The sequence below is a fragment of the Vipera ursinii genome (genome assembly GCF_947247035.1).
Source record: "Vipera ursinii genome assembly, chromosome: 7".
In the NCBI taxonomy this organism is placed as follows: Eukaryota; Metazoa; Chordata; class Lepidosauria; order Squamata; family Viperidae; genus Vipera; species Vipera ursinii.
Window position 1 is genome coordinate 18,781,218 of NC_139521.1, and position 20,139 is coordinate 18,801,356.

Below are 20,139 nucleotides of genomic sequence, written 5' to 3' on the forward strand. Positions count from 1 at the left end.
ATTGTATTGGTGCTAGTAACTTATTTGGTTATGAGGGGAAAATAAGACACATTTAATAGATACCTTTTCCTTATTATTTCATGAATTAGCTTTATACTGTATTTTTGGTTGCAGGACTTTTCCCTTGGCTTCCTTTATTCACGTGGGAGGGGAATACGTTAAGGGTAATCGTCGAGGCACTCTGCATATGCTCGGAAATTCATTAATGGCTGGTGTTAAGTCGAGATTGATTTTGCCGATCCGCGCAGAGAACTTCACGAGGTGATTTTAACCCCCAATTTTGCTAAAGCAGAGAGAAAAAATTTAAACCGAAGCAAAAATGAGATGTGGGAGAGAGATGTAATGGGAATGGGGAGGAGAGAAGGAGGGGCTCCAGGAAGAGGTGGGGTTTGACAGCCTGGGATCCCCCAAAGAGCGAAGGGAAAGGACTCGCAGGCGAGGAACTGGTGTGCGCGCTCGGGCGCTAACCTGCCTCGGCTCCGGGGACGCCGAAAAGATGTAGCTTAGCTTGAGGAACGGGCCCTACTTTTTCCTCCTCGTCCTTCGCCGGGCTTTTGCCTTTCGGCGTGTACCAGATCGTTGTCTAGGCGGGCTCCGGGCTGGAAGATCGTGCGTACCGGTGTCGGGATCGTCCGCCCCTCCTCTCCTTCCCCCGCCCCGCCCGCTCTTTCCTTCTCCGCTCCCCCCTTTTCCTTCTTCAGCGGCCGGGTGATCTCCTCTCTGGAAGAGGCGTTTAGCGACGTGAAACGCGCAACCAGGCTTAAAGTATGGCAAGCGAAGATGGTTTCTGCCAAGGAGCCAACGATCGCTATGTTTTCGGGTCTGTCGATCATCTTCGTACACTTCCTGTGCTGGGCAACCTGGTAAGCGCTCTATTTCTCGCTTCGCTTCTTTGCCTTCTTCCGCCGCCGCTGCTCTCCAGTTTCCTTCCACCTGTACCTGATGCCCAGAATCGGGGACAGGGGGTGGGTGGTGGCAGAGAATTAGGAGTGGGCGCGAACCAGGGAGGCAAGGATGCGTCCCCCTTCTCCCGATGGTGGCGGTCTTATCTCGTTTCCTTTCCTGATTTCGTATGCGTAGCCCCAGGCTTCACGCTTTGTTTCCTTCGGCTTCCAGTCTCACCGCGCACCCGGGACAGCTCAGAAAGGAAGAGAAATTACGGCCGGAGAATTTTACACGCATCCTGGACCGTCTCCTGGATGGCTATGACAACAGGCTGCGTCCTGGATTTGGGGGTATGGTTCATGCCTGCGGTCCTTGCTGTCTGCCTCTGTTTCTTAATTTGGGGGGGGGGGAAGAAATGTGATTCAGGGATTCTACAGCGCCTTTGAAAATAGAACCGAAAGTAATTGTGATCTTTGCATTTTCCCCCAACCCCTTGTTGAGATGTGGCAGCCAAGGGGACTGGCTGAACCTTTCTCTTCTTGCTCCCACTGATGAATTTGAAGAGGGGGAAAAAAGATAAGAGATCCTGCTAGTTCCTTCTCCCAGAACTCCTCAGTTATGGTACCTGCTCCTCCAATGCCTGGAAAGCCAGGGACACCATTGAACTGAATTCCATGTATTTAATACCAGGAGGAACTTTTCCTCTTCCAACTCATACCCCTTGGTGAGCTAAACACAGCAAGTGACTCCCAAATACCAGGCAGATTTGATGCCAATTCACATGCCACTTTTCTCCTCCTCTCAGCTTTTCTTTCTTTCTTTCTTTCTTTCTTTCTTTCTTTCTTTCTTTCTTTCTTTCTTTCTTTCTCTCTCTCTCTCTCTCTCTCTCTCTCTCTCTCTCTCTCTCTCTCTCTGTGTGTGTGTGTGTGTGTCTGTCTGTCTGTCTATACACAGACACACAAATACACACACACATACACACACCACCCATCTTGTGGATCTTGTCCACTGGGAGCTGGGAGATGTTGGGAGTGGGTTGTCTGGATTGTGCCACTTTGTGGGCAGCTATTGCTCGACATTCTGTGAAAGTAGAACAAGTGCAGCTGTTGCTTCTTGGTGAAAAACACACCTGTGTGCTCTAGTCCTCTAGTAGTGACAGCAGGGAGGAAATATGTAAACAGCCCAAGGCTTGAGATCTTGCACCTGCATCTGATTTATTCTTGGCAGCCATATTCACTTTCAAAGCCCCCATCTTTTGCAATTTATAGCAGCAGAAAGTGTATAACACCCCCACTTGCCCTTTTTAGCAACATCCATGCTTTCCATGGATGTAGAGATCTTGAAAGAATCTCTTATGTATCTCAGTTACTGGTTTCCTCCCAGATATTTCTACTCTGCTATTCTCACTGCCCAGCATCTGGACTTCACAGTTTTGGTGGCTAACTCAGAATTGATCCATGGCCAGCTTTGTGGATAGAAGAGATACAACTTAGAGTAATGACCCAAAGAGGGTCTAACAGCTTGTAGTATCACTTTAAGTCCTGAGAGGTTGGTTCAAGCATTTCTTTCTCACCAGAGATTGGTATCTGTGAAAATGTAGGAGGAAGCCATCTTCCTGGGAACTACTTAGCTGACATTGTAAGAAGACTTAGTCCAAGCTTGTTCCCTGAAAAAAATGCGTTCCTTTCTTTGAGTGTTTAGTTTAGACGTGTGACTTATTTACAAAAGCAACTATTCAACCAATTTCCATATACATATCCTGTTATCTACGACAGAAACTGTATAACCTGCTTATTTCAGTATGATTTGAGAGACCTGGATTTTCCTTTTCATCCATTTAAGGATGGGCAGGATAGATACAGCTAATCTTATCAAAACACCATAGAGAATTGGTTCCTTAAATTCAGTTGGGCTTTTCTATTGTCTTCTGTGTATTTTTGTCTTGAATGTGTACGTTCTATTCTTCCCAATGTATTTGTTTATCCTATATGTTTAGATGGTAACCACTGTGTGATGCCTCTGATTTTGCCAGCTTCTATTAAAGCGGGACTGTCTTTTCCAGTCTAATAACTTCCCAATGGATTAAGTCTACAAATCCTCATATTGATTCAGAGTTATGGGAACTGTAGTCTGGAGGTTTTTGATTGGAGAAAGAAATTAACTTTTTTAAGTTAGGGAAACCTCTTTAGCAGGAAGACAGAAATGCTGCCAGGATTGAAATGTATCAGTCATTTGCTTTTTGAGTCTAGAAGGAAAGGGGACTTGCATTTATAGTTTGGGACCAACAGTTCTTTGTATCTTATGATAAATTGGTTTGGGAAATATGAGTAGAATTTTAAAAGCATTTTGTTATGCACCGTAGAAGATGCTTCAAAATGACTGGGGGAAATGAAGAGGAAATAAGCAAAATTGCTACTTGGTCCAAATGCATAGGAAGAGTGCTGTTCTATCCAGATGGACTGGAAAAGGATCCCTGCTGACTTCAGTGGAAATTACATGTGGGTGAAAAAATTTCTGATTCTCAAACTGGTGCCTGTCAGTTCTGTAAATTACAACTCAAGTCAGTGGCTATGTAAGATTAGTGAGAGGCTTTATATCTCCATAATGAGGGCTAGATTATGTTAGAAATTGTTACTAAGGAAATGGTCAGTCTGTGAGCCATATGTAGGTCAGAAAGAGAAATCCCATCTGCACAGGGAACAAAATCAGATATATAGGCAACTCAACTTTAAAATTTAAGTTTGGTAGAGGACAGTTTAATCACTTCAGACATATATATTTTCTTCAATAATCACAGCCTAGGGTAGGGGTGTCAAACTCAATTTCATTGAGGGCTGCATCAGCATTGTGGTTGCCCTTGGGGGGTTAGGCGGCAGTGGCCAGGGTAGGCATGACCTACTGGGTGGGTATGGTTAGAGTGCATGTGGCTTACTGGGTGGGCATGGCCAGCTCTACGTCATTCATGTCAAGGGTGCCTATAGTGGTCTGGGCAGGAGTGGGACAGATTTGAGGGTCTCTGGCAGAAGGGGGTGGATCGGGGCAAGTGCCAAGGCATGGTCCACTGGAGGAGCCTCACTGTTCCTCTCAGGCCATGCAGGGGAGCTGGACAGTGGCACGGGGTGCCCGGAGCTCTGGGCTGCAGAAGTCAAATGCCCTCAAGGATCCATGACACTAAGCCCAGCCCCACTTCTGCAAGGGGGTGCCCAGCTGCACTTACCTCCTTCTCAAGGCTGTTGCTGCTGTGCTTGCTCTCCTTAGCCAAGTTGTTCATGATGGGTATGAGGGCAAAGTCAGAGGGAGGCCCACTCCCTTTCCATGTGAGGAGACCTGGCTTTGTATCCAAAGCTTCCTTAGCAATAGGATGGGAGACCCCCAGGATAGGCCAGGAAGAGGGGGCAAGGGGATGGTGAAAGGGCAGCAGGGAAGGACTAAGGCAGAACTTCCCTCAGACTCACTCCCTCCCTCCCTCCCTCCTTCCTTCCTTCCTTCCTTCCTTCCTTCCTTCCTTCCTTCCTTCCTTCCTTCCTTCCAGAACAGAGTGGTGGGAAAATATTTGAGATGAGGGAGGGAGAAAAACAGACAAGAAACGCAGCTGGGGAGGTGTCACCCTTCGTGAGGAATGAAGAAATGCACCATTGCCTGGAAGTGGCCAGCACATGGCCCTCACCTACTTCACGTATCCGGCTTGGTGGGCTCTGGGGGAGGGGATGCCATGAGCAGCGTGAGAGTCGATGTTACCTGCACAATGCTTCTCAGCCTCCAGTCTGCCAAGTTTCGGCAGGCAGCGGGGCACTCTTTTCCCAGTGCTGAGAGGCTGTGCCAGGTGGTGCAAAGCATAATGCAGGCAGCGGGGTGCTCTCCTCACAGCGCTGAGAGGCTGAGCTGGGTAGCACAAATATGAAGAGAAGCACAACACTGCCCAGTCCCCAGCCTACCCAAAGTAGGCAGGGCCATGTGCTAGCCACTTCCGGGTAATGGTGCATCTCTTCATTCCTCACAAAGGGTGATACCTCCCCAGTGTGTGCCCAGAGGGCAGAGCCGATGCGGCAGGGGCCAGTCCCTTGCTGTTTCCAGACAGCATTGTGGAGCTGAATTCAGTCTTACTGAATGTGTTTCAGTATAGATGCCACCATGAAATTGTACATTGGCTCATGGTCAGCCTGGGCTGGGGCCAAGGCAGCCGGGGCCATTCCCTCACTGTTTCCAGGATGGCTTCATGGGCCACATGAAACCACTTCATGGGCCGGATCTGGCTCCGGGCCTTGTGTTTGACATGTCTGGCCTATGGTCTTGGGGTAATAGGAAGTGCTACCAACCCAACTATTTAGACATTATTTGTCTCCTTCTAATATAATTTTTCCCCTTAGAAATATAAAACTGTTTTCTACTTGGATATCCTAAGGATGTTTCAGGACTATTTAGATTAGTAATTCCTGTCTAGTTATGGCATTATGTCAGATGTTGTCTGATGCTGTGGCTTTCCTTCCTGTGCTTCACTGCAGGATACCCAAGGGAAATGTTTAAGAAATAGAAAGTTTAAATCTGCCATCTGAATGACCAGTAACCTTTTGCTGGATGCACATCCTGTTTGATGTGCCTGTGATAAAAGAGGTCAGCCCCACCTATATTCTGAATTGACTTGCACAATTGTTGCTTGGTATATCTAAAAAGTGTTTTTCAAAAGGCAACTGGACTGTTGTTTTTTTCTTGAGATAGAAAACCAAAAACAGTCCAGCTGCCTTTTGAAAAAGCACTTTTTAGACAACTATGACCTTGATGACCAAAACAATTGCTTGGTATACTTTCAAGAGTAGTTCAATCCAGATAATGGAGTTTGATTAGATTAAACTAGGATGGTTAAAAAGTCTTCATCTATCCCAAGATCACATGAGTAGGAAAATATCCACACTGCTGGCTCAAACAACAAATCAGTGAACATCTTGATGCAAACAAAGTCATCACTAAAAGTCAACATGGGTTTGTCAAAAACAGATCGTGCCAGACAAATCTTATTACATTCTTTGACCAAGTGACAAAACTAGTGGACCAGAGGAATGCTGTAAATATAATTTACTTGGACTTCAGTAAGGCATTTGATAAATTAGATCACAACCTACTACTTGATAAGATAGAAAAATGTGGGTTAGATAGCATCACCACCAGATGGATTCGTAGCTGGCTGACAGGCCGTACTCAGCATATGGTCCTCAATGGAACTGCATCTACATGGAAGGAAGTTTGTAGTGGGGTACCCCAGGGCTCTATTCTGGGCCCAGTGCTCTTCAACATCTTCATCAATGATTTGGATGAGGGGATAGATGGGGAACTCATCAAATTTGCAGATGACACCAAGCTGGCAGGAATAGCCAATACTCCAGAAAATAGGCTTAAAATACAGGAGGTTCTGGACAGACTCGAACAGTGGGTGCTATCTAACAAAATGAAATTCAATGGTGAAAAAAGTAAGGTTCTACATTTAGGCAGGAAAAATCAAATGCACAGGTATAGTATAGGTGGAACCTTGCTCAATAGTAGTAACTGTGAGAGAGATCTCGGAGTCCTAGTGGACAATCACTTCAATATGAGCCAGCAGTGTGCTGCAGCTGCTAAAAAAGCCAACACAGTGCTAGGCTGCATTAACAGAGGGATAGAATCAAGATCACGTGAAGTACTAATACCACTTTACAATGCCTTTGTAAGGCCATACCTGGAATACTGCATCCACTTTTGGTCACCACAATGTAAAAAAGATGTTGAGACTCTAGAAAGGGTACAGAAAAGAACAACAAAGATGATTGGGGGACTGGAGGCTAAAACATACAGGGAACGGTTGCTGGAATTGGGCATGTGTAGTTTAACCAACAGAAGGGTGAGGGGTGACATGATAGCAGTGTTCCAATATCTCAGGGGCTGCCACAAAGAAGAGGGAGTCAGGCTATTCTCCAAAGCACCTGAAAGCAGGACAAGAAGCAATGGATGGAAGGAGAGAAGGAGAGAAGCAACCTAGAACTAAGGAGAAACTTCCTGACAGTTAGAACAATTACCCGTATATACTTGAGTATAAGCCGACTCGAGTATAAGCCGAGACCCCCAATTTCACCCCCCAAAACTGGAAAAAGTTATTGACTCGAGTATAAGCCGATCCGCCGTTCTGCAAGCCTCTGCCGCCAGCAGAGGCTCGATCCGCCATTTTGCAAGCCTGAATACACAGGAATACGCTGTGTGGCCGCGGCTCTCGGGGAAGCCCTGGCTGTCCGCTTCCTCGCTCCACGCTGCCATTCGGGGCCCGCGCATTCCCCGGGCAAATCGCAGCGCCCAGCAGGCGAGGAAACACGCCCTCTCCAGTCGCCCCCCTTCCCTCAGGAGACGCGAAGCAAGTGACCGCCCGGAGCTTACCGAGGACTTGCGCGCGGCCGAGGCTTCGGTGCTTCCAGGATCGCGCGCACCTCCCCAAACCTCCCCAAACGTCGGCAGGTCTCCGGACCTCCGCGCCCTGCCTGCCTGTTTCTTTCCGCAGCGGAAAGAAGCAGGCAGGCAGGGCGCGGAGGAACAGAGACCTGCCGACGTTTGGGGAGGTTTGGGCGCCTCCCCAAACCTCCCCAAACGTCGGCAGGTCTCCGTTCCTCCTGCCGACGTTTGGGGAGGTTTGGGCGCCTCCCCAAACGTCGGCAGGTCTCCGTTCCTCCGCGCAGACCTGCCGACGTTTGGGGAGGTTTGGGCACCTCCCCAAACCTCCCCAAACGTCGGCAGGTCTCCGTTCCTCCTGCCGACGTTTGGGGAGGTTTGGGCGCCTCCCCAAACCTCCCCAAACGTCAGCAGGTCTCCGTTCCTCCGCACAGACCTGCTGATGTTTGGGGAGTTTTGGGCGCCTCCCCAAACCTCCCCAAACATCGGCAGGTCTCCGTTCTTCCTGCCGACGTTTGGGGAGGTTTGGGCGCCTCCCCAAACCTCCCCAAATGTCGGCAGGTCTCCGTTCCTCCTGCCGACGTTTGGGGAGGTTTGGGCGCCTCCCCAAACCTCCCCAAACGTCGGCAGGTCTCTTCTTATTATAATTATTATATTTAAGTGATTATCCACTAGGATTCCAAGATCCCTCTCACAGTTACTACTATTGAGTGACATATCACCTATACTGTACCTGTGCATTTGATTTTTCTTCCCTAAATGTAGAACCTTACTTTTTTCACCATTGAATTTCATTTTGTTAGATAGTGCCCAATGTTCAACTCTGTCAAAATCCTAGTTGACCAGCGAAATGCTGTGGACATAGTATACTTAGACTTTAGCAAGGCATTCAACAAAGTAGACCACAACTTACTTCTTGGTAAGCCAGAGATATGTGGCATAGACAGCATCACCACCAGATGAATTTGTAACTGGCTGACAAACGATACTCAATGAGTCCTCCTTAATGGTACTACATCTACATGGAGGGAAGTAAGCAGTGGGATACCACAAAGTTCTGTCTTAGACCCAATACTCTTCAATATTTTCATAAATGACTTAGATGAGGGAATACATGGGGAACTCATCAAATCTGAAGATGCTACTAAGCTGGCAGGAATAGCCAACACCCCAATACTGCAACATGATAGCAGTATTCCAGTATTTCAGGGATTGCCACAAAGAAGAGGGGGTCAACCTATTTTCCAAAACAACAGAGGGCAAGACAAGAAACAATGGATGGAAATTAATCAAGGAGAGAAGTAACTTGGAATTATGGAAAACATCCTAACAGTGAGAACAAATAACCAGTGGAAGAGCTTGCCTTCAGAGGTTGTGGGTGCTTTATCACTGGACATATTTAAGACTGGACAGCCACTTGTCTGAAATGTTATAGGGTCTCCTGCTTGAAGACCTCCAAGTCCCTTCCAGTTCTATTCTAAATTGAATTAAATTGATATCAGAGAAGTGTTACATATTGTCTGAGATGTTCTAAAGTTGGACTATGTTCATATAGTTAAGAATTGTTTATTGTCTAGGCCTTATGACTCATTTCAAAAGTAATGTAGAATACATTTTTAAAAGATAAACTCCCATTTATAGAGATTGGTTTGATCAAAATATTGACCTAGACTCAATATTTAATAAGTGCAGGAGCCAAGTGATGTTCCAAGTGACTTAATATCATTGAGCAAATTACATACTATTTGTCATTTGGTTTATGAGAATATGATGTGACTGACTCAAATTCCATAATTCATGTCATTTGGGCAATGGTGTCATGATAAATACAACAACATTGTAGCTTCTGGGCACCTACATAGAAATTAAATAGGAAATGTTAAACTGCTAAATGAATAAGGATTTTTTCCCCACAAGCCTCTTTTAGAGGAGTATGTGAATTCTGATTTAAGATATTATACGAGATTTACTGCACTCCTCCATCAACAGATTCCTATAATTAATTTTTTAGTTTCATTTTGGAAAGAGTTCTTGCACAAACTCTAGAACATTTTGAGACCCGTTTAATATTGACTTTACCCCAATTGATTCAATATTGATAGTTCTTTATTGGAGAAACTTGGGCATAAAGGAATACATCTTTTTAAAATTGACTAAGAATTAAACCAGAACATTTAAAAATGTATTTAAAATGAAGAAAAGAAATCTTCCAATATTTGAGGGACTGTCACAGAGAAGAAGGGGGCCAATCTATTCTCCAAAGCATCTGAAGGCAGGACAAGAAGTAATGGATGGAAGCTTATCAAAGGGAGAACAAACAAAGAACCAAGGAGAAACTTCCTGACAGAACAGTTAATCAGTGGAATGGCTTATCTCCACGGGTGCTCCCTTGTTTGTGGGTGCTCCATCGCTGGAGAAGAGATTGGACAGCCATATATCTGGAATAGTAGGGTCTCCTGCTTGAGCAATGGGTTGGACTAAAAGACCTCCAAGTCCCTACCAGGTCTGTTAGTCTGTGTTTTGTAACTTCTAGAACACACATTTGCAATTATAATTGGCCAGAAGGCTAAACTGAAATGTTTACAGAGGTGCCAGCATAACAGCAGATGAACAAACTGTGTAGCTGAAAGAAGTTCTTGATACTAAATGTTTTTTTTATATTTTTGTACATTAGTATCTATCCATACATTTAAATTTTATGCACTATGATTATAGAACCAGTTATGCTTGGAAGAACAAGAGAAATGTAACAAATAAACAATCCATTTATATTTAAAATGTATATTTTAAAGGGACTGATTTGGGTATGTTGATATTGAAAGTAAAAAAGCTAAGCAACTCTATTCCTTACTTGGCAAGAATATTTAGAAGGCCTTCTTGCTTTCTCCTAAACTGCTCATTATTGTGTTCTGCTTCTGTACTTTGGAACTGGATTTTACAGCTCATGTGGACATATAAACAGTAAAGTAAATATTACCTCCAGAAATATTTAGACATTTAATTCTGGATTCTTTTAGCATAAATAATGTAAGGTACTAATACCTTTGAAATGAGCCATTGTAAGAACATAGTGTAAGAATAAGCCTCTACAATAGACTGTTATATAACTTGGTAACTTTAAGAATAGACTTCAACTCCTGAATTCCCCAGTCAACATTTGAAGTCTATACATTTTAAAGTGGCAAGTTTGAAAAACACTGGTTTATTCCATCATCCTTTTTGTTTGATTTTTACAAGCCAATATATATATATATATATAAGGCATGTGGGGTTCTGTGGTTTCACAGATTCAAGGATAATGCATGGTAAAAAAATTATCTATAGATACACAAGGTACTAACATTAATTTGCACAGAAAATAAAATTCTGAGTAACATGCGAGAAATGAAATGAGGTAGATCACTCTTTCAGGCAGCTGTCCAGCCTGAGAAACTGGATTAGTCAAGGGACTGCAAAACAAGTATGGAAGTATTAATTGCAAGTTGATTCCTTCTTCAGGTTGACAGTGACAGAAATTATTACCATCTGTCTCTTGGTTGGAAACCTTGGCAAAATCAGGTGCTATTTTTAGCACTGTCCTTTTTGGACAGGTGTCCCAATCATGAATCTGGCCCATTACCATCTTTCTTTCTGTCTTCAGATGGTAGGCTGAGTGTTGAAGAAGAATAAAAAAACAGTTTGTCCTCTATTTTCTACAGGTGACCTTTCTAAGTCAGGAATTAGAAAGATGTCACTGGTTGCTTTCAAATATTCTTGTATTGGTTTATTCAAGGAAGTCTCATCACAGGCCTGCAATACATTTTCTTATGGTTTGTTGAAAATGTTGTAGTATATTGTGTTTGGAGAGCTCACTAAGACTTGCACCATCATGATTTACAAGTTGCAGGAGTTAGGTCCCTAATTCATGCTAAGTAAAGCACTAATTGTCTCTCAGAGGTAAACTTGCAAGGCCTCTGTTGTGTCAGGATGATTTCCTACCAGAACTCCCTGCAGACATTAAGTACAACTTCAGCTTTGGCAGTTTGGCACCAGATAGAATTTCTATAGCATAGTCAGTAGGTCTATGGGGAGGAAATTCATCTGAGCCCTTTTTGCTAAATGCATCTCTGAGGTCTCAGTATTCATTGGGGATGACAGGAAGGTCCTTCCCCTGAATGACAGCCCATAGTTTGTGTTTCAGGGTAGTCGCCTTTATAAGTTATTCTTGGGTGCAGGAGGAGCAGTTCATCAAAAACTTTAACAGTTCTTTCCTCCAATTCACATAAGGGTTCTACTTTTTTAGCCAGGATAGCCCTAGAACTAGGGGTCTTTCCATCCTGGGTACTACTGTGAAGCTGAAGACTTCTGAATGGGCCCCCATCTCATCTCTATGGGTTTGGAGTAAAAGTCGCTGGGATGCTCCCCACAATAGAACTGTCCAATTGACAAAATGCAACCAGGACTTTTAACCATCTCAGTCAGATTCCCAGTTTTTTGACCAGTGCTGAATTTACCAAGCATCTGGTATAGCCTGAGTCTAGTAGGGCTCTTAGAGTAGCTTTCATCCCTGACCCATGGAAACTCAGTTGCTGACATGACCAGGTCACTTACCAGGGGGTTGTTGTTGGAGTCAGTATCTGTTAAACCCTTGCTGTCATCTGGTGGGATTGGCATTCTCTCCACCCTTTTGGGTGATAGAGTGAACTCCATGACCTCCATTTTTTAAGCGCCATCTCTTTGGCCCATGGCTGTGCCTTGTTGGTTTTCCCCATGGGGTTTGGGCTTGCCTTCTTGGCTGGATGGCCAGTTTTACATTCTGCAGCTCAATCCCCCTCCTGGCCACATTTAAAGCAGGTGGTGGATCTGACTTGCGCAGCTTGGGATTTGGCCATTTCCCTCTTCTCTGCAGGGGATCTTTCCCAGGACCTCACCATGTGGTACTTGTTTTGGGCTTGGTCAACCTCTACTTCCTCAGCCAGCACACACCAGTTGTGAAGGGTTGCAGGGTCCCCACTTTCCGCACAAGCATTGTATAGGCCATTATTTAGCCCATCTTTAAAACAGCTGATGAGGATGTCCTGTGGCCAACCAAGTTGGCATGCCAGGTCACAAAACTCCTTGGTGTACTCTGCCATGGCTCTGCATCCTTGCCTTATGGTTTTAATGTGGTCTCTTGCTTTTCGGTCAGCAAAAGAGTCCTCAAAATGGTGGTGGAGTGCTGTAATGAAATGATCGAGGTTCCTCAAATCAGGGGCATTTGTGTTGTGGAGCGTCACCATCCAACGAGCTGCTTCTCCTTCCAGCCAGCGTGACACACCTTACCTTGGCATCTTTGGTGGGAATTTCTGGTCCATATTCCTGCATGTAGGTTAGGACATGGGCCAGGAAAAAACCCAGTTGCTGGGAGTCCCCATCAAACTTCACACCCAGCAGTGAGGCTTTTTGTCTTCATGGACCCATGGCTCCAACACCCCCAGGACAGTGGTCCTGGTGGGCCCCCTCTGCAACCCTAGCCAGTGCAACTGCGGCCATGGGAGTCCCATGGCCGCAGTTGCATTGGCTAGGGTTGCTGCAACTCCCGCCATGGTGTCTAACGGTGAGGCTCTCCCACCATCCTTCTCTCAGGTTTGGCAAGCATCCCCAGAGGCCATTCTGGCTAGGGTCTTGTGTGCCTTGAGGCTCTGGAATGCTTCCATCATGCAGCGCATAACTTGCTTCATGAGGAAGTTGGCATGATTGACTTCACCGCTTTCTCCCTTCTTATCTCCAAGCTCTTCCCCTCCACTTGCAATTTGCGTCATTGGCTGCCTCAGGTCAGAGTTACTCCTTTGGTTCTTCTTACCCAGTCATCTTTCTTCCCAATGCCAATGGACCACCTGGGTTTTGATGAATCTCCCAGGCCAGAGAACTCCTCTGTCCACCTGCTGAGGTCTGCCCTGGGTAAGCCTTGGTAGAGGCTTCTCCCCAGCACTCTGCTTCCTCCTGGTCACTACCTTGTGCAGACATTCCTTGCACAGTCCTCATGGTACAGATAAGTGCTTCTCTGAGTTGACCACTATTGCAAATTCTGCCTAATGTAAACACCTGCCCCAGTTGGCCCTCTCAGGAAAGCATGTCTCTTGACACCATGTGGTTAATCTAAAGAACTTTCCTGAGAAATAGTGGTTGCAATAAGGTCGGGTGGAATCTAACAATCCTGCGCAAAGCACCAAGCTATTCTTCCCATTCCAAAACCCACCCACCCCTAACCAGTCCACCAGCAGCCAATACAATGCTGCAAGGTTGTTTTGAGAGCACTGAGGTACAGGACAGATAATGGGTCATCCTCAGGGCACAGTGACCTTGGAATAAGGCTGGAACCAGCTGGGAGGGAGTCCATCCCATCTCTGAAGACAATCTCCCTACGGTTAGAGCAGAAGCATGAAAAGAATGCTCCTTGGAGCCTCCCCCTCCTCCCCTTCAACAGAATGGCAGGGCACCCAAAAGTGGACCTGACATGAAGTTCCATGCAATAGTTAAAAAAAACTTCAAATGTTTCTGCTAACTCATACTCTAATGGCCTGAATTATATGGTATAAGCCCTGGTGGTGCATTGGTTAGAAGGCAGTATTGCAGGCTATCTGTGCCCACATCCTGGAATTTGATCCTGATGGTCTCAACATTGACCTCATCCTTCTGAGGTCAGTGAAATGAGGACCCAGATTGTTGAGGGTAATATGCTGACATTGTAAACCATTCAAAGAGTGCTGTAAAGCACTATGGAACAGTATATAAGTCTAAGTGCTGTTGCTATTGCTAATGTTATTTGGTTTTTAAACATAGAGCAAGTTATAGAAGAACTCATTGTAGGTAAATAAATAATTTGCATAAGAAGAGCTTTTAAAAATAGAGTAAAGGTAAAGGTTCCCCCGCACATGCGTGCTAGTCGTTTCCAACTCTAGGGGCTGGTGCTCATCTGTTTCAAAGCCGAAGAGCCAGCGCTTGTCCGAGGACGTCTCCATGGTCATGTGGCCGGCATGACTAGACACCAAAGGCGCATGGAACGCTGTTACCTTCCCACTGTAGTGGTCCCTATTTTTCTACTTGCATTTTTACGTACTTTCGAACTGCTAGGTTGTCAGAAGCTGGGACAAGTAACAGACGCTCACTCTGTTATGCGGCATTCGGGATTCGACCCGCCAAACTGCTGACCTTCTGATCGACAAGCTCAGCATCCTAACCCACTGAGCCACCAGGTCCAAAAATAGAGTAGTACAATTTAGTTTAGTTTAGTTTTAGTTTTATTAAATTTTTATACCGCCCTTCTCCCGAAGGACTCAGGGCGGTGAACAGGGCATATAATAAAAATACAAAAATACAAAAGTTAAAATAGAATTAAATTAATGCCCAAAATAAAACAATAAAATATACAAATATTTAAAACCCTAAATTAACTCTCCATCAGGCCAGGCCAGCTTGTTCGAATAGGTGGGTCTTTAACCCGCGCCGGAAGGAGCGGAGATCCGGTGCCATCCGGAGCTCAACCGGCAGTTGATTCCACAGAGCCGGGGCGCCCACAGAGAAGGCCCTCCCCCTGGGGGCCACCAGCCGGCATTCTCTGACCGGAGGCACCCTGAGGAGGCCCTCTATTTTCCCTTGTTTGAAGTAGTATGGAATTAGGTTTTTATGCATATACTATATATTCTCTTATCCATGTCAGTGGGAAATGGAGCACTATAAAACTGTATATAAACTGTATTTGCATAAACAAAGGAAATTATATAAAGGTATATGGAAATCCATATTATACAGGAATCTGTAAATACAGCTGCCATATGTTAGTGCTTCATTTTCCTAAAATGAGGCCAATGAATTGTTCCTGTAAGTCTTAGAATTACTTGTCTGCATAATTTTTCCCTAGTTTTTGATGTGAAACAATTCAATTCTCCTTGGTTACTTTTTTTATACATTAGGTCCTGTTACTGAAGTCAAGACAGATATCTATGTCACAAGTTTTGGACCTGTTTCTGATGTAGAAATGGTAAGTATGAGTATTTTGGTAGGTTTAAGGAGGAAAAAATAAATACATCTAGTACTAAGTGGGTGACTAAATGAAGGACTTTGGGATTCACCTGTTATTCATGTAAAAAAATACCAGATCACCAATAATTTATTTTCAGGCTTTATTACATGTGGCTATGACAGCTTCTATTCTGGTCTTTCCATATTTTAAAAAAGAAAAAACCCTCAAAATATTAGCATGGTAGGGATGGGTGCTTGCCTGAAGTCAGTCAGGATATGATGAATACAGCACAACAGTGGTGGCGAATCTTTTAGAGACCGAGTGCCCCAAACCCGCCCCTGTCCCATCCCACCCACTCTGCCCCCACCCTGCACCTGAGCCACCTCCACCTCCTCGGCTTGCTACAGCAGATCACCCAGGCAGCCCAGCAGCACCATTGTGGCCACGCCCTCCACTCACTCCCCATAGCATCATCTGCACATGAGAGGTCACGAGGGTGGAGTCTTGTCCCCAATGCCCGGCTGCCATTTCTTTGGCTGCGCTGCTCCGTGCAGGCTGCGCTTGGGGGTGACTCCTCTGGGGGGGGCTGCTGGTGAGGAGGGGGCCATGGGGGGAGGTGGGGCTGGGGCAACAGCACGTATGCCCACCAAGAGGGCTCTGAGTGCCGCCTCTGGCACACGTGCCATAGGTTCGCCACCAAATGAAATCATCCCATTTGCCTGGGAGGAAAGGCAAGAAATAGCATCGTCATTGATCCTATATCCCAGTTCCTTGATATTTAGTTCAGAAACACCTCTGAATTTTCCAATTATACCACACATTACATATATATGTAAGCAATTATCTTGCAATAACAGTTTAAAAAGAATAATAAAGGATAAACTGAAATTTTTAGAAATTGAATTCTACCCTATGCATTTTTTATTTTTTTATTTATTTATTTTATTCAGTTTTGACACTTGCAGGACATTGCAATAGTTGTATAACCATCCCCAGATAGAAATAGAAATGTTGCCCAGAACTATATGATTGAAACCCCTCTCCCACGTATTTTAAGACAGGGGAAGGCCTTAATTAGGTGACTATGGCCACCATCTTGATTTTTTAAAAAAGACTTCTTGCGAATGTCCCAATGCAGGGGCCCAATGCAAAGATTCTGAGGGCCCAATTAAAATGATTCTGCATGATTTACAAACTTCCATATCTATCTTAAATATAAATGGTAGTGAAATCAGAAGACTTACTATTTTGTGGAAAATCTATCTTCACTTTTTGTTTAACCCAATTATGTTTTTACTGGTTGCAGTTCAATAACATTCCTTTCATTTGTTTGCTATAAACATACAGTACAGTATATTCCCAGCATAAATTTTAATCATATGTAGAAAAAAACAAAATAGCATGGACATAAAATCATTATCATATGTGAGTCAATTAATCATTTTGTTTCCAGTGCTGAACAAATTTAATTACATGCTTCTTGCCATTCTATTAGATTACACTAATTATTTTTATTTAGTATGTTTAGTAATTTATATAACTAATAAAGAAAATATTAAAATGTTTATAGTTCTGTCAAACTATAGTGTTTAGGGAATTTATAGTTTCCTATCACTGATTTGTCCTTGGTGAAATGCATATAGTGTATAACATTGTTTCATTTGCCTCCCAATTATTGTAGGAATACACAATGGATGTTTTCTTTCGTCAGACATGGGTGGACAAGAGATTAAAATATGATGGTCCCATTGAAATTCTAAGATTAAACAACTTGATGGTTAACAAAGTGTGGACCCCAGATACTTTCTTTCGAAATGGAAAAAAATCTGTGTCTCATAACATGACAGCCCCAAATAAACTATTTAGAATTATGAGAAATGGCACCATTCTCTATACAATGAGGTAACTGCTTTATATATTCTGTACTTTTACATGATTTATTAATTGCTGATGTACTATCCGATGTGAGAACTAATTTTACATGTTTCCTATAGACTCACCATAAGTGCCGAGTGTCCCATGAGATTGGTGGATTTCCCAATGGATGGACATGCTTGTCCGCTAAAATTTGGAAGCTGTAAGTCCCCATTATGACATTTTACTTATGGTACTAAAGCTTCATTTTTGTTCTTGTTGTAAGAAACAGGTCAGAGAATAGCCAGAGGCTTGTGTCTTTGTCAAAAAAGAAAGCTGGTGTCCCTGAAAGCAACATAAATGCTTTCAGTGCCTTTTAGGATAAGTTCTTAAGACAAATGTCCTGTCCATTAATATTTTTCCTAAATATATCTTGTTCAGATGCATATCCAAAGAGTGAAATGATCTACACCTGGACAAAAGGGCCAAAAAATTCAGTGGAAGTCCCTGAAGAGTCTTCCAGTTTAGTTCAATATGACCTGCTTGGACATACAGCATCTACTGACACAATTAAATCCATCACAGGTAAGATTCTTCCAAGTTTAGATAAACTTGCTTGCTCTTTGCTGGATAATTCTTTAGGAGGCAAAGTGAAAATGATTGAAAAGGCAATTAAAAACATGGGAGTTTGTAACGTGGCATGTTTCATAACTACTTGTTTGTCAATGATAATCATTATTTGTGACTTAGTGTACAACCAAACTCTGCAGGTGGTCCAAAGAAATTCATATTAAAATGCTGCTAGAGCAAATCTATCAAGTATAACCATCATTACTGTTTGTGACGGTTTTTAAAATCATGTTTGAATAAAGCAATAGGTAGAATAGGAATAGAAGTGACAACACTGATGGTCTGTGGGTGGTTTTTTAATTAATTTTGTTGTTTATATTATGTGAAGATTTACTAATTTGCTGTTATTGGTGTAGCTGAAATCTTGTACTGTAACTGAGGACAGAACTGGGCAGCAGAGGGAGCAGATGTAGCTGACATATTTTTGAATGGCATTATTGATAGCAAGAGAAAGCAATATTTTCATAATGAATTGGAAATTATTAGTCAGTGAGACACTATTGATCCCTGATTCATTCAGAAAAACTTTATACAAAGAAGTTATCAAGGGATAACAGTCAAATCTTTGCACATTTTCTATTCAGTATTTGAGGCTCGTTAAGAGCATCCTTCTAACCCAGTGCCTTTAAATTTGCATCCTATTAAATTAAGTTTCAATAGCAGCCAATATTGGAATAATTATTTGATACAAGAAATTTTAACTATATAGAATTAAATTAAAAAGTAAATAAATTTTTCCATTGATGTACCTTGATATGAGCTGAGAAAATTGCATCCTATTCTCCAAACTGTGATCATCTAAATGGCTCTCTGAAGATTCAATAAACTTTTTTTTCATTGCTGCCAAAGATGGCATTGTTTTGCTTTTGCAGCCCATGCTTTCTTGGAAGAGCCCAGAAATTCATATAAATATAAGATACACTTAAAAATCTTATAGATGTGCTTTTGAAACCCATTTTACTTTTCTGTTATATATTTAATTACTTCTCAATTACCATCCTATAACAGGGAGGTGAGAGACCATTGCACTTTTGAAAAAAGTATATCTTACTTAGATTGATTCATTTATTCTCTGTTATGAAATAATCTGATTTCTCATTTGGGACACTGAACCTGAAATACAAGTTACCTAGAAGAGAATACTTGCTTGTTGGAACACTAAGTATCACCCAGACCTTTGATAGTACCCTTTCATCATGTTGTATTTTCTTCCTACAAGATAGCATTTCTTGCTTTCTTTTTTTCTTTTTATTAAGTGTGTGAGTGTATGTAACATAATACCAGGATGTAACATAAGATCAAGAGAATCTTCTGCACACTGATGATCTCCATGAATTTCCTTATATGAATTCAGTGCTGGTGCAAAGCAGGTTCAGCAGTATGTGCTCTTGGTTTGAGCAAGTTCTGTGCAGATTTCGCAGAGGGCCTCCTTATTATGTCAATGGCCTTGTCAATGCTTCCTTGATAGCAATGGCAAATAGCAGTAATTACTCCACCCTGTATTAAGAAGCAATGTAGAAACACTGAGTTCTCTAGAGTAGCTTAGATGTATACAGCTATCTGTGAGGGATTATGGAAGACGAGGAAAAGAATGGAAGGGATATAAAATATAAAGAGATGATTGGCGAGGCAGTTGATAGCTTAAATGGCAACTCAGCCTAGGTGGGAAGAAATCTAGGCAGAATCATTGCAAAATATTCAAAATACTCTACCATTATTTCCTTATTATAAATGAAGCTGGGAGATTTTACTTACATTTTCCAAGGTTCTGTATTTCTCCAGATGAGCATTAAAGATTTTACTGAATTCTGTGTAATTCTTGCTTTCTTGAACTTGCTCAGTTTCATGATGCTCAGTACTCTCACAATTTGGACAATGAGGCAGGAAAAGAAAATGATGGATCCAAGTTATACATTAGGGAAAAATGATCTAATTAGCTGTTTTGATGGTCAAGTCAAAATAAAACATGTACAGAAGAATTTGGATTGGATGGGGCAACCTTTTAATACCCAAAATTTTTCTCTAATGTTTTCTTCTGGAAGAAAATATCAATAGGTGGGGACATAACAGTTGAGATGGTTCTGAATATGGCTAATGATAGAATAGAATAGAATAGAATAGAATAGAATAGAATAGAATAGAATAGAATAGAATAGAATAGAATAGAATAGAATAGAATAGAATAGAATAGAATACTACACCAAAATAAAACACAATAGGGAGCAAACAGTTTCTAAAAAAATGATGACCCCCATACAGAACAGAACAGAACAGAACAGAACAGAACTATCTGCGAGCTAACCAAACTGAATACTTAACAGTGGTGACAAAGGTGGGATGTGCTGCTTAACAAAGAAAGTCAGAAGTCACTAGGGGGTGAGGCC

The 20,139-nt window shown here is 42.9% G+C and overlaps 1 protein-coding gene across 1 annotated transcript in view; it reads left to right on the plus strand.

Moving 5' to 3' along the window:
- Nucleotides 1-780: 780 nt before the first annotated feature.
- Nucleotides 781-20,139, plus strand: part of LOC310642941 (gamma-aminobutyric acid receptor subunit alpha-4-like) — a gene marked incomplete at both ends in the record, with an annotated part of 106,289 nt that continues 86,930 nt past the window's right edge. The window contains 6 exons of the mRNA XM_083366931.1: nucleotides 781-863; nucleotides 1,117-1,235; nucleotides 15,222-15,289; nucleotides 16,953-17,173; nucleotides 17,266-17,348; nucleotides 17,567-17,710. Coding sequence (XP_083223057.1) covers nucleotides 781-863; nucleotides 1,117-1,235; nucleotides 15,222-15,289; nucleotides 16,953-17,173; nucleotides 17,266-17,348; nucleotides 17,567-17,710 — 718 coding nt within the window. The remainder of the gene's footprint in view (nucleotides 864-1,116; nucleotides 1,236-15,221; nucleotides 15,290-16,952; nucleotides 17,174-17,265; nucleotides 17,349-17,566; nucleotides 17,711-20,139) is intronic.